Raw genomic sequence first — 14,323 nt, 5'->3', positions numbered from 1 at the left:
TGTCAGAGAGAGGGAGATGGAGAGATTTGGAAGCTGCAGGTTTGGACGGGGAGGAAGCACTCCCATAATTCACTGTTTGCATGTCAGATTGATCATGTCAGCCGCAGGATTACCTCACTTCCTGCTGCTCAGTGTCAACATGCTGGCCTGCAGCCCTGGAGAGCAGACAGGAAGGGCTTCCAGTTCAGAGGTCAGCAGGTCACAGAAAACACTCTCACTAGAAACACAGACTCTTCAAACAGAGGTGTTATAGAAACCTTCTGAAGCACATCCTTCAGTCAGGAGCCAAATGTTTCCTCTCATGTTTTCAGGCTTAAAGTTCAGAACAGAAACGTCATGTTCTTAGTGCCTCAACTAATTCTGTCATTATGGCTTAAAATATTCACTCTTGCTGGCACTATCCTGGAAGGAAATGCAATGATGTCTCGGTAAAGCTAACCTCTGATCTGGCGCTGTCCCTGCAGGAAAAGCAGCTATGTTTTGGTAAAAAACAACAACCCCTTTTCTTGGCACTATCCTGGCAGGAAACACAGCAATGTGTCTGTAAAAAACAAGAGCTTTCTGCGGTACTATCCCAGCTGATAATGCAGCAGTGTCTTGGTAAAAATCTAAGACATTCGTGGCACTATCCTGGAAGGAGGTGCAGTGATGTCTGTAAAGTTGAAAACACAACCACTTTTTGTGGCACAATCCCTGGTGGAGGGAGAAAAAAACGACTCTTTTTTTTATGTTGGTTTCAAAAACATTCAAAAACTGGGTGGTCTGCAGTTTGGCAGAAGTCTCTCCTAACTCCCAACCCCTCCACCTCCTGATGCCAAAGCCACCTCATATACTCCCTTGCCCTAGAAATGTTGATATGATACATAAGAAACATACAAATGTAATTTGCAGATGATGTGATTCTGTTGGCTTCATCACACCATGACCTCCAGGATGCACTGGGGCGTTTTGCAGCTGAGTGTGAAGCAGCTGGGATGAGAGTCAGCACCTCCAAGTCTGAGGCCATGGTTCTCTGCTGGAAACCAGTGGATTGCCCACTCTGGGTTGGGGGAGAGTCACTGCCTCAAGTGAGGGAGATCACGTATCTCAGGGTCTTGTTCACGAGTGATGGTAGAATGGAGCATGAGATGGATCAGTGGGTCGGTGCGGCTGCTGCAGTGATGCGGGCGCTGCGCCAGTCCGTCGTGGTGAAGAGGGAGCTGAGCCAGAAGGCGAAGCTTTCGATTTACTGGTCCAACAACATCCCACCTCTCACCTATTGTCATGAGCTCTGGGTAGTGACAGAAAGAATGAGGTTGTGGATGCAAGTGTCTGAAATGAGTTTCCTCCGCGGGGTGTCTGGGCTCAGCCTTAGAGATAGGGGGAGGAGCTCGGACATCCAGAGGGAGCTCGGAGTAGAGTCGCTGCTCCTTCGCGTCAAAGGGGTCAGTTGAGGTGGTTCGGGCATCTGACCAGGATGCCTCCTGGGCGCCTCCAGTTGGAGGTGTCCCGGGCACGTCCCACTGGTAGGAGGCCCCGGGGCAGACCCAGAACACACTGGATTATATATCTCGTCTGGCCTGGGAACGCCTTGGAGTCTCCCAGGAGGAGCTGGAAAGCGTTGTTGGGAAGAGGGACGTCTGGAGTGCTTTGCTCAGCCTGCTGCCTGCGAGACCTGGCCCCGGATAAGCGGATGAAAATGGATGGATGAATAAATTGATAAGAATCACGCTGCACACTGTGGGCTGTGATCGAAAGCATTGTTGAATCATTTAAACCAATCAGAGCTTTGTGAGCGGAATGAAGACTCAGGAGGTCTTCTCCATGGTTAGCTGCCTTGCTTCATTCATGAAAAATAGTGACAGAAAAAGTGTGTGGCAGAGATTTGATGAAGTGAGGTTAAAATATCTTGTCATATTTCTTTAGTGATGGTGAAAAGCATTCAACGACCGCTATCACAACAACCGAAAACTACGTCAAACAGGACATTGATGACAGGACTTTTTTCAGGGGGACCCCACAGTGGTCTTCACACTGACTGTGAAAATATAAGTACAGAAACAGACGTACAGAGTCCCTAGTTTACCAGCCCAGCAGAGAGCAGCAGATGAGCCGAGGAGCTGTAAGTGTCCGACCCTCCGCAGCTCCTCCCCTCATCATCACCTGTCTGTTTCACTGAATTATTAGGTACAAAGTGACCTGTTTAACAAGTGGAGCATTGAGACAGATGTTACCTGGTGTGTGTGCAGCAGATGGCCGGCAGCCGAGCTAACAGCTAACTCAACGAACACATACGATCGGCAGCCGGAGCAGCAAAACAACGCTATTAGCACATCACACAGGGAGCTGAGGTCTGTGACTGAAAATCTCAGAGGAGGAAAGTTTTGAGATTTTACTAATTATTTCTGTTTTGGGAGCCTTTCTACTTTTACTCCAACTAATTGACATTTTATTGCCACTGTAACAGCTAAAGCTACAGTTTAATTTTTAGAATCACAGTAGAAGTAGACTCTCAGGGACCACAGAGGCGCAGCGTTCTCTGTCTCCGTGGGTCATGATAATGTGGTTATGTGCAATTGGTTTGTGAAGATTCACCAACACAGGTTTTATTTTGGTTTTAATGTTGCTGTTGGGTGGACCCCAGAAAGACCAGGGGGCTAATGGGGCTGAAAACACTGCCTACATTTGGTGTAATTGTACAACAACATTAGAGAGTGCCAGATTTATCACAGTCCCCTGAAACCCTTCTTAGTCCCTAGAGGGTTAATGATGCACACCTGGAGGCCCTCGCTAGCCTGCTCCAGTGTGTGTTCACCGAATGCGAGGAAGGAGTCTCACCTTGCCTCTGTAGGACTTGGAATGATCCTACCAAGGAAGGATCCTTGACTTTGAGAAACACACCTGATCTTATATAGTGTTCAGGGGGTGTTACCTAAGCTAATAGGTTGTTTACCATCAGTAGATTTGGATGGTTAAAAACGTTTGGTGCATCTGGAATTCTTATTTTTTCCCTTAACAGAACATTAAGACAAAATATAAGATGCATTTAAGAGAACGTTGCTGCATGAGGCCCAATGTACAAAATGTTCCCTTTACAAGAAGTCAGATCACTGCAGATTTACTCATTGTCTTTTAACAACAAACTTCCAACATGTTTATGTGATTCTTCAAATCAAACCACCTACTCTCAAACATTACAAGAATATCACAGTAATGACTCCTCACCACAGCCTTAACCTGTGTTTCACAGTTAAATTGTACAAAAACCAACCTGCAACCATCCTGACATCTGGTGGTGGTGGAGGGAACTGTAATATGATCACACTGGAATAACCTTGCTCGTCCCTACACAGGAGTGATTCTCCAAATCTGGCAGTGTTGGTGTCTTTGTGACCTCATTCACAGAGGTACATGTAATGACCATCAACTAATGAGCCACTGATCACAGAGCAAACCTGCCCTCATCCCTAAACCGCACAGTCCACCTGCTGATCACCCGCATACGTCAGTCAGTTGGTGTTAGTAAGACAGCTTTAGAATTAGTGAACCAAACTAGTGTTCAGAGTGTTTTAACTTTTTATCTCGCTGCCTGGTACAGTCATCTTAACTGTACATCCAAGAAAAAACCTTCAGGATTGTGTGTGTGTGACTGTGGCAAGTAAAATAGTTGGCAGGCCAAGAAAGCCCCTGACCCAACTCTTTACAGAAAGGACAAGGGAGAAAGCTCCCATCCTCTCTTCAGCCATTTTGAGCTCTTTATATTTCTTTGTGTTTTTATACTGTTTGCTTTAAATACTGGACTGATTTTAAGGTTCTTTTTAAAGCCGAACTGGCACCACAGTACACTGCTGAACTTCCCTGCCCCTACTCTGACTCCTGACCTGTTGGATCTTCAGAACAATGCCTTTTAGAGCCTGATTTATGGTCCTGCGTTAAATCAACGACATACCTACGTCGTAGGGTGCGTGGCTACGCAGGAGGCTCGCCGTAGCCCTCGGCGTAGCCTGATGTGCACCTCCCAAAAAATGTAACTGCACATCGAGGCGATGCAGACCCAGCGCAGACCAAGAGGGCTGTGATTGGTTTGCTTGGTAGCAACGCATTTCCGGTTCTGTATTTCCAGATTGCGCCATCCCCGCCATCTTTAAACATCTTCTGTTGCGATGTAGATGTTGCAGTATTAACATACTTTCTTCGACATCCAACAACTCCAACTCCAGCAAGATTCTCTCTCTCTCAGTCGCCATTGTTCACTGTGACCAGAAAAGCCGGAAGCAAAACAAAGAATCAACTAGAGACGACGATAACCATTCAGGAAAGGAACGCAGCCCCCTACCGCTCTGGCGGTGAATTGCACTGGGACGAAATGGAGTGACGGAGAAATTCGAAGGGTTCACGACGGCGTCGCGGCAACGACGTAGGTACGCCATAGGTACACCGCAGGACCATAAATCAGGCTTAACTGTCCCATGATGAAGGCTGGTGGGTAAGGGGAGGTCGTGCCTTTGCAGCAGCTGCTCCAAATCTTTGGAATAGCTTTCCCCTCTGTTGTCACTTACATAAGAAATCTTAAATGTACATGTTTTCATTGGTTGTTTGTAGTGGTTTTAGCAGATTTCCCTGCTGTAGGATTACCTCACCTCACCTCACCTCTAAAGTCCCCTGCTACTTTCATGTTTTAATTCGAGGGAGGACAAATGCACAAGGTCTAAATATTTAGAGGGACACCCTAAAGCCGTTCCCAAAGCTACACCTATGAAACTTTGTTTTTCTCCAGGCTGATGAATTTTCTTGAGCTTCGGTCTGATCTTCTTTCTCTCTCTGGTTGGTTGTGTTGATCGGTGCTGGAGATGGTATAGTGGTGAACGACACAGAGACCTGGATTCGAACTCTGCCTGAGGTACATCACACAGGTGTGCGTGCGTGTGTGTGTGTGTGTGTGTGTGTGTGTTGTCCATGTGAGCCCAGGTGGTCGAGCTACCTGGCTCAACAGGCAAATATTTTCAGTTTAAAAAACATAATTCATTCATTCATTTTCCGTTACCACTTATCCTCTTGAGGGTCGCGAGGGGGTGGAGCCTATCCCAGCTGACATTAGGTGAGAGGTGGGGTTCACCCTGGACAGGTCACCAGACTATCACAGGGCTGACACATAGAGACAGACAACCATTCACACTCACATTCACACCTACAGACAATTTAGAGTCACCAGTTAACCTGCATGTCTTTGGACTGTGGGAGGAAGCTGGAGTACCTGGAGGAAACCCACACTGACACAGGGAGAACATGCAAATGAATGTATATTAGGGGTCAACTTGGTTAACTCCACAGTTTACAGGGTTTTAAAAACCCCTCAAAGACTTAAGTTTATTCTGGCCTTAAATTTAAGCAGTAAAAACCCTTCAACTGTACAAAACAACATTACAGGTATCTTTTAATTTGTACCTCTAAAACAACATAATGTGCCCTCTCAGATCCCCCTATGCAATTAAAGGCTCTGTATGGTGGCCCAGTGAGCAGGAGGACATGTTGCAGCCCTTTAGGTTAAAATCCAGAAACATCCAGGTCTGAACCACTAAGAAAAAAACGATCAAAGCAGAGTTTCCTGCTGAGTGATATGCTGTGTGATGGATGTGGACGCCCTGCTCAGCACTGACTTGAACACAGTTTTTTAATATAAGTTTTAAAATGAACAGGAGCACTAGTCAGAGTTCCTCTCTCCTCGATGCCTCCTGAAGCGGCACACGATTGGGTAGATGGTTTCAAGTGCTTCCTCGATCTCAGCTCTGCTTTTAGCTCCTGGAATTCAACACAAGACTTTAAGTTAAGTAAGTTAAAACTTTATGTGTAAAAACTATTTCACAACCGCCTCAATGACCATTGGAGCCTCCCAAAATAACACTGAAACCCCCTAAGGTTGTCCACATGACATCTTTTTCTGAGTCTAGCATCTTTTTTTTCCCGTCATTCCTGATGAGGAAAGAGAGTGTGCAGGCGTCTAGAGAAAAAGCGTCGTCGAAAAAGTGTTGTGTTGTTTGGGCCCAAAAGACTATCCCATAGACTTACACTGGGAAAGAGATTAGTGGATACATTTTTTTGAGCATCACAACCCCTGTGAAATGACTTGTTTCACTATCAAGATTTAATACATTCAGTCTGATTATATTTAGAAAGTCTAAAAGAGCTGCAAGATTAAATCATTTTATCCCCATTCAAGTTAGCAGAGCTCTAAACCGGAAGTCACCCACTAGGCCTCTCGGCCACGCTCGACGCTCAGCAGCCACACATCTCTAGTGCGCCTGCTCTGTGGGCCCAATGATGCAGGTAATTTCACGACTTGGAAATTGTTTTGGTTTTTTTAGCTTCACGTGCCACAGAGCAGCTTTCATAGGAATGAATGAGGTCCCGCCTTGAACACTGCATCCAAGTGTCTTAACAGATCCATGGTCTGCACCTTATGGAGCTTAGCTGCACCGCTCTGTGGTGTATTTATCATCACATGATCAATAAACTGGGATGTGTGGACTCAAACACAGATCAGGTACCTGTCAACACAATCTTCCCCTTTGTAGTGATGGTTATAACCACACCAGGGATACCGCTGTAGAACAGGGCTTGAAACAGCTCTGGTTCATAACTGTGGAGAGTTCAAAGCACACAAAACTTAACTCAATTAATCAATCAATCAATCAATTAATCAGTCAATTAGAATACAAACATACTGCGCAATCAAGACACAAGAAGAGGCAAAAGAAAAAATACATCGAAAACAAACATCTTGATTATTGAACAGGTGTGGAAATGTAAAGGTGAGATATTGTATTTTAAGCCCAGTTCAGACCAAAGATTCTCGATGAGACATGTTGAAACAGGCGACTACCTGCAATGAGCCATTCTACAAGGTTGTTTAAATCTGCCGGTTCACAGGAAGTGACCACCATGAGACGGTGTATCATCTCTAGTCAACAACTCTCTGTACTTCCCATTCTGATTTCTGGTGACACCATCAGTCGGCTTGAGACGAGCTCTGACCGGCCAGTTCACACCGCTGATACTTTTCTCTGCAATGATCTAAAATGGTTTCATCTCATCATGAATCTTTGGTCTGAGCTGGGTATCAGTGCCAGGTGTCAATGGAGCTCAAGGTCCTGTAGTGTATTTGAGCTCTGACCAAACTCTACTGTCAACAAAACTTAGCTGACTCTTGAATGGATTGGTTACTCGCGCGTTAGCTAGCACGATGCAACGTGTAAATCAGAAGGCTATTGAGTTTGTTTGTTTCTCTTTGTCACTCCTGATGGAGCTAAGTTAGGTTGCATCAAGCCTTTGTTCTGAAGTCAAGAAGCACTGAAACACTTCCAGAGGAATCATCAACGGGACCGGGTACGTTTAAACCACAAGCGCTGTCTCCTGACCTGCAGTGCTCATGGGAAGCCATTTGCTCCAAATTGATTGGGAGGGATTTGTAACTGGCCACCATGTTCTGGATCCTAAAGTTCAGGAAGCGGGCAGGGAAGCCCAGCTTCTGCACTTTGCGGGCGAACTTCCTGGCCGCCAGCCGGGACTGCTCCTCACTGCACAAACACACAGAGGATGGACAGTGAGTTGGGGGGGGGGGTCAAACACAGTCCTGAAAACTGGAGTTAAGTCCAGACAGACAGGCAGACAGACCTCTTGGTTCCTGTGCAGACAACAATTCCAGATTCGTAGATCACTGCTGTGGACTGCGGCTCACGGATCCTCATGAAGAGTGCCTTGAATTTCTGAAACAGGAGAAAAAAACAGGTTGTTTTCTAGACGGCAGTTTGCTGTGTGTTCTGCAAGTTCCCTGACACACCAAACTGACATCGAAGAACTAGCGTTCATGAAGGACGACTGTTGCTTTGCCTCACTGTGCCTGTGTCTCGGCCAAAACACACTTCAAAGACCACAACAGCCAACTATCAAGTACGGCCTGTGACTGTATGAGAAGAGGTAATTTTCCCCACCAGCAGGTGGCGTCAGTGTGTATTCGTCATTTGAATATGGAAGACTTACAGGATGGATTCAAGGTGCTAGTTAGCCAGTTAGCGCCTTTGAAAAAAAAACATGACGTCTCTGCAGCTGAAAGATGCACTGACTTTTGAAACTAGTGCGACATGACCAGAGAAAACAGAGAAAAGGGACACTGTTGCTCAAGAGGGAGAAACCCTACAACTACCAGAATACACAGCATCTACTTGATTTAGAAATCTCATAATGTTTTGGAAGTGTTTATTTTTCTCTGGGTGCTGTTGTCAGTACCATTGGGTTGAACTCCACGTTCCATGCATTGCGAGCAATGAAGCTCAGGTCCAGACGGCAGCCCAGCTTCACTGTAGAGATGACGTTCCTGCACACAAATGTACACTAGACATGGACTTTCCAACAACACATGAATGCAGCATGACACTGAGGACTACAATTTGATGAGAGGAAACGTTAAAAGCCACAGTACAGTGTAAAGTGGGGAGGCTCATGTGAAAAGCTCCAGAAGAAATTCATTTGTTGTGAGATTTTGTGGTGGCTTACACTATGTGTGGGGTCAGTTTTGGTTGCTTTGTCACAGGCGTCACTGGGATCATGGGATGAACCAGCTCCAGCTTGGGTGACTGCCCTGGTAGCTTGGCCGCTTCTGTGGGATTCTGGGAGCTGTAGTTCTGACTGGTGCTGCTGTCTCGCAGCACAGTTTTATTCAACATCGGCGTTGTTGTTGTTGCTGTGTCATCCTTATGTAGTGTCAGGAGCTCATCAGGCAGTAATCTGAAGAACTCTTCATTGTCGTCGTCCTCCTTCTCCTTCTCCTTCTCCTCCTCCTCTGTCTTTGAGGAGTCCTGCAGCGAGAGACTATTGAGTGAGTTACCATCTACGCATCTAAACCTAAAGGATAAACATCTTTCTTACAGACAACAAATCCCATGAATGAACTTAAACCAGGCAGGATTTGATCCTGCTAAGAAGTATTGTACATCCATCCAAAGAGAACGGGAAAATATCTGTCAGCTGTGATTGGTTGTCCCTTGTCACATGACATGCAGCTCGCGCTACTACGTTCCACAAGTTGAACTCTGTTTCTAAATTTCTATTTTCTAAAAAAATGGGCGCTCGGGAATGGATGCGCACCGCAACAATGTTGCTCTGGCATTTGAGTGTGCCTGCAGTGCGTCTATATTAAAAACAATGAATTTGAGGGCGCAAAAAATGCAGCATATGTACAGCCCCTAAGATTGTAAAGCCACACCCTGTTCTTTTTCCTAAACCCAACCACGTGCTATTGTTGTTAAAGAAAAAAAACTGTCAATTTACGATGTTGTGCAGATGTAGTGTGTTTATTTTGAAAGAGACTGTACGCAAACTGTACATTTCCTGTGAACACAGAAGTGTATTTTGAAAACAGACAATGCATGTAACAGGCTGAAGTTGACACGGCGTCCCAGAACATCAACAACCAACACACCCAGGGTACCTTGGACGTCATATGTGGACGTGGAAAGTCCATGACCAAACGTTAATGTGATGATGTCAGAGTGAGAACGTGTTGACCTATTCGGTCGTGCCGTGAGAAGCGGTTGTATTTACTGAGACATCAATGCGTTTGCGGGATAGTGCCAAAACACAGCAGGTATTGTAAACATAAACATGATCTTTTCCAAACCATAACCAAGTGTTTTTTGTGCATAAACCTGACCAGACATTAACCATAACATCGTTGAAACATAGAGAAATGTAAAGTTTTAGCATCCACTTTTTTTTCTGGTAACACTGTTGCATTGCTGGTTTGTGTCCGCACATGACATTTAACTATACTCACATTTGCAATGAACTTATTGAAGTACCGCTCCAGCGCTGACTCGTCCATGACTGCAGAACCTTCCAGGAGTTTCCAGGAAATTGATTTTGGTCTTTATAAACTAAAATGAACCTAATTATGTATGATCAGCTGGGAAGCCAAGTCCACTATATATTCACATAAGTGCTTACATTCAAATAGACAGGTCATGACAACACTGTTGCTCGGTGACAAAGAAGATGTTGTAAACAATTCTGTTTTAGAGCATAAAGCGTAGACAGTAAAAACATGATGTAATTCAAACAGAATGTTCCTGATAATTCTTTTCTTACAGGTTCAAACTGACCTGCAGAACCTGCTCTGAATTGTCTTTTAAAAAAATGCTGTTTTAGTTATTTGTCTTTATTTCTTCGATAGTATGTTTGAGATGCTCTTATGTCTTCAGATAAATTTCCTACACTGGTTTAATCTTCTATCACTCTACTTTTCTACTGTGCCTGTGGTCATTTCAGGTGGATTTCTTTTCTGCCTGAGGAAAGGAGACCTGATGTCAGAAATGACTCCCTACTGTAACCATACTGACGTGTGGTGGTTGACAGGGAACATCTAAACAGTCTTAATATTGATAGATCAGGAGACTTCCGGCTGTGCGATATAGGAGACTACCACGCTGTGGGAACGCTCCCTTAAATTTTGCATAATTCAGTGCACTATCTCGAAGTTTACCCTACTTCACCATATAACATTATACAAACAGACACTTGCATACGATAAGAAAGTTCGATGGCTTGAAAAATGTCACGACAACAACGACAGGCAAAAGGAGGAGGATCTACAACGACTCCAGCAGCTGAGGCTAAGATGTCGGATTCGCTAACTGTTGCTAGCTTAGTTCACGAACTTGAAAAACACAGAGAAAGCCTGACTGCAGAATTGAAAACATACCTCTCTGCATCTTTGGAAATCTCCCTTACACCTATACGAGAGTCCCTTGAAACCATCAGCGCTGCTTCGGACTCACACAACCAGAAGTTAACAACCATGGAAAATACTCTCAACATCCACAGCAACAAGCTAGCCGAGTTAACAACAAGACTCAATCAGCTAGAGAAAGCAAATGCTGTGCTAGCATCCAAAACAGAAGACCTGGAGAACCGCTCCAGAAGACAAGAGAAAATTTAAGAATCGTTGGCTTACTCGAGGGTCTTGATGGAGGTTCACCAGTGAAATTTGTTTACAGCTTCTCCAGGCAGTTGTTGGAAATGATACTTTCCCTAAGCCTCCAGAGGTGGACAGAGCACACCGCACTCTAGCTCCAAAACCTGCTGCAGGAAAACGTCCATGAGCTATCATCGTGAGATTCCATTGATATCAGGACAAGGAGCAGGTGTGTCCTTGGGCGAGAGCGTAGAAGCAGGATCCTTCTCTTCCCCGACATGAACGCAAGCCTAGCTAAGCAATGAGCAACATTCAAGGACATCGAAGCTAAACTATGTTTTCACAGAGTAATACGGTACAATTCAGTTCAGTTCGGTACTTTTTCTGTTTTCACTGTAAAAAGTTGTGGATAGTGGATGGAGAGAGACTCTCACTGCAGCCTGTTTTGTATTTTGTTGTGAAAATGTGGGCGTGCAGCCTCATTCTGTGGACGATAAACCAGGTGCAGACTTCCATCTGTGTCACCGCTGATGAGGAAATACAGCGAGTGCTGGACGGAGCAGTGAGTGACAACAACCCCGCCCACATTTAAGAGGACTGTCTGAACACACCGAGGGTCTAGGTACCATGTCTGAAGGGTCACTGCTGGTTCCAGAGGTGCTGGACTGAAAGGGTTTGGTGGAAACATGGCTTGATGCGAGCTCTGAGATCTCTATTTTGGCCCAATCCCATTTCTACCTCTTAATTCTTCCACTTGGTATTGAGTGTCCTCGTTTGCGAGATAACCTTTGATGAGGGAAGTGAGAAATATTAGTGTAGAGATCTGTCCCTAAGAAATGGGATACCACTTCATGCACATCGGTGTGGCCGACATGCAGGCATAAGTTATGCGTGGTAGCGGCACAGGATACCGGTAGTCATTCAGGTTTGAAAATGCCGGTTCCAGCACTTGTGTTGTGGCATGTGCTATGTTTATTCTTCTCGGTCTGATGAATCAACAGAGAAGAAATGCTGAAAATAGGAGGCGCCTACGACGTCTTCTAGTTCGGAACGATTTTGTTCGGGTAAGTTGATTTGTTTAAATAATTTGACGCTGTGTTCAACCGAGCTGCTGATGAGTTTACGCTAGTCCAACCATCTGTTGTTTGTATAGCCTACATTTCGATCGTACAGTAACAAATTGTTTCCCAAAACTTGCCTAAGTTGCTGACTTCACAAGGTGTTCTGGGAAATCTCATCTTCCACTTCGTTGAAAGTGTGGGTCAGGGCTCCCTTGGAATCTAGGGTGTATTTTAAGTGTTTGAAACCACTTCCACTACCTCAATTCTGTTTTGGGACACCACTAGCCTACACGTGAACGCGCACAACCAAGTGCAAGTGGGTATTTCTAGGGGAAGTGTGGGTATTGGGACAGGCCCTTAATGTTCTCCCATGCAATGTGTGTGCTTACAAGTGTTTCGTCTTTCCAGTCCCAGAAGTTCTGTGATGTGCTCTTTTCTATCTGTGCTGTCGTGTGTTTGGGTTTTTTGTTTGTTACTGAAAATTGAAAACTAAATAAGATGTCTTGTTTTTTTTTATTTTGGTTTAATGAAATTGGGTTGAGGATATTTGAAACATCTTCTGACATTAGAATTTCATGCTGTATAAACATCATAACGTTTTGCAGATGCTGGGTTTAGTTTTTCATCAAACACACTTGACCTTAAGATGACGTTGGTATGAGACGTCATGGAACTCTAAAGTTTTGCAGGTTCTTTGTGGGAAGACGTTGGATTAACGTCTGACGTTCTGATGATTTGCTCCTGCGTGCTGCCATGTGACACCATAAGATCCTCACCGTGTAATTATTCCTGCTGCTTGTTTGTCCCAACTGTAGATAATTACACCAGCAGCTTCTTAACATAAACAGCCTTCTTCCTGTCTGCAGTTATCTGACTCTGCTCCCAACATGGACGCCAAGGTCTCTTGTTATCACTGCACAGTACAGCCCAAACTAAAACCCCTTTTAACAAGTCTTCACAGAGGGACATGTTTTCAGCTGCGGTCCATCTCATCTGAACATTTCTGCAGTTTTATTTCCCTTTTGGGAGATCTAGTCCTCCACCACATTTCAAAGGGTCCCATCTTTCCCTGCTCCCCTCCTTCTTTCCTTCCTTTTTCTTTTTCCATTCCTTCTTTATTCCCTTTATACTTTCACTACCTCCTCCTTCCTGGTGTTCTTCTTCTTTGTTTTGTTCACATTCCATTTTCCCTTTGTTTCCTCTTTCGTTCCCCTTTTCTTGCCCCCTTCCTTCTGTCCAACTCCTTTCCATCTTTCACTCCCTCTCTAATATTTCATTCCCTCCTTTTTTCTTTGAACTTTCCACCTGTCCTCCCTCCCCTCTTTTTTCCTTTTCCCCTTACTGTACCTCTGTCCTCTCCTTTGATTCCCTGTCTACTTTTCCTTCCTTCTTTCCTTTCTCTTCTCCCCTACCTTCCTTATTTGAAGTGCTTCCATTTTTCTCCCGTCCCTCTCTGTCCCTCCTCCATTCCTTCTTTCATTCACTTTTTATTTAACCTTCCTTCTTGTCTACCTTTTCCCTTTCTCTCCATCCTTCCTCCTTGCCTTTTTGCATTCCATTTCTATTTTCCTTCCTCCTTTCCTTCCTTCTTTCTTTTCTTCATACCCCATTCCCTCCTTTCCTACTTTGACTCTCAGTCTAGTTTTTCCTTCCTGTCTTTCTGTCCTTTTCCTCTCTCCTTCCTTCCTCCTTTCACCCCGTTTTTTCTTTTCTCTCCTTTTCTACTTGTACGCATATTTCCTCCCTTTCATCGTCCATCCTTCCTTCTTTCATTCACTTCCCAGTTGCCTTCCTTTTTTCTTTCCTTCCTCATCTTTATTTCCCTTCCTTCTGTCCCTCCTGCTGTCCTTAATTCACTTTCTATTTATCCTTCCTTCTTTTCTCCCTTCTCCTTGTCTCTCCATCCTTCCTCCTTGCCTTTCTGCATTCCATTCCTATTTTCCTTCCTCCTTTCCCTCCTTTCTTTTCTTCATACCCCTGATCTCTCCTTTCCTACTTTGACTCACTCTCTAGTTTCCTTCCTTCTATCTCCACCTTTCCTTCAATGTTTTCCTTCCCTCCTTATGTCTCTCCCCTTTTTGTTCTTTCATTCACGTAATTGTCCTCCCTCCTTGTCCTCCTTTTCCCTTTTTCTCCTTCCTCCCCCTTTCCTCCATCCTCATCTTTCATCTGTCCTTTTGTTCACCTTCCAGTTGCCTTCCTTTTTTCTTTCCTTCCTCTTCTTTATTTCCCTTCCTTCTTTTCTCCCTTTTCCTTGTCTCTCCAGCCTTCCTCCTTGCCTTTCTGCATCCCATTCCTATTTTCCTTCCTCCTTTCC

At 44.8% G+C, this 14,323-nt stretch overlaps 1 protein-coding gene across 1 annotated transcript; it reads right to left on the bottom strand.

The window, feature by feature from the left end:
- Positions 1-5,680: 5,680 nt before the first annotated feature.
- Positions 5,681-9,898, bottom strand: LOC125881297 (uncharacterized). The gene is made up of 7 exons (XM_049564385.1): positions 9,809-9,898; positions 8,530-8,831; positions 8,256-8,350; positions 7,651-7,753; positions 7,395-7,553; positions 6,525-6,616; positions 5,681-5,778 (listed from the first exon to the last, which is right to left on the bottom strand). The coding sequence occupies exons 1-7, from the start codon at positions 9,854-9,856 to the stop codon at positions 5,681-5,683; spliced, it is 897 nt and encodes a 298-aa protein (XP_049420342.1). The 5' UTR covers positions 9,857-9,898.
- Positions 9,899-14,323: the final 4,425 nt, after the last annotated feature.

Source organism: Epinephelus fuscoguttatus, linkage group LG20 (assembly GCF_011397635.1).
Source record: "Epinephelus fuscoguttatus linkage group LG20, E.fuscoguttatus.final_Chr_v1".
NCBI classification, from domain to species: Eukaryota; Metazoa; Chordata; class Actinopteri; order Perciformes; family Serranidae; genus Epinephelus; species Epinephelus fuscoguttatus.
This window is presented reverse-complemented; position numbering and strand designations above follow the sequence as displayed.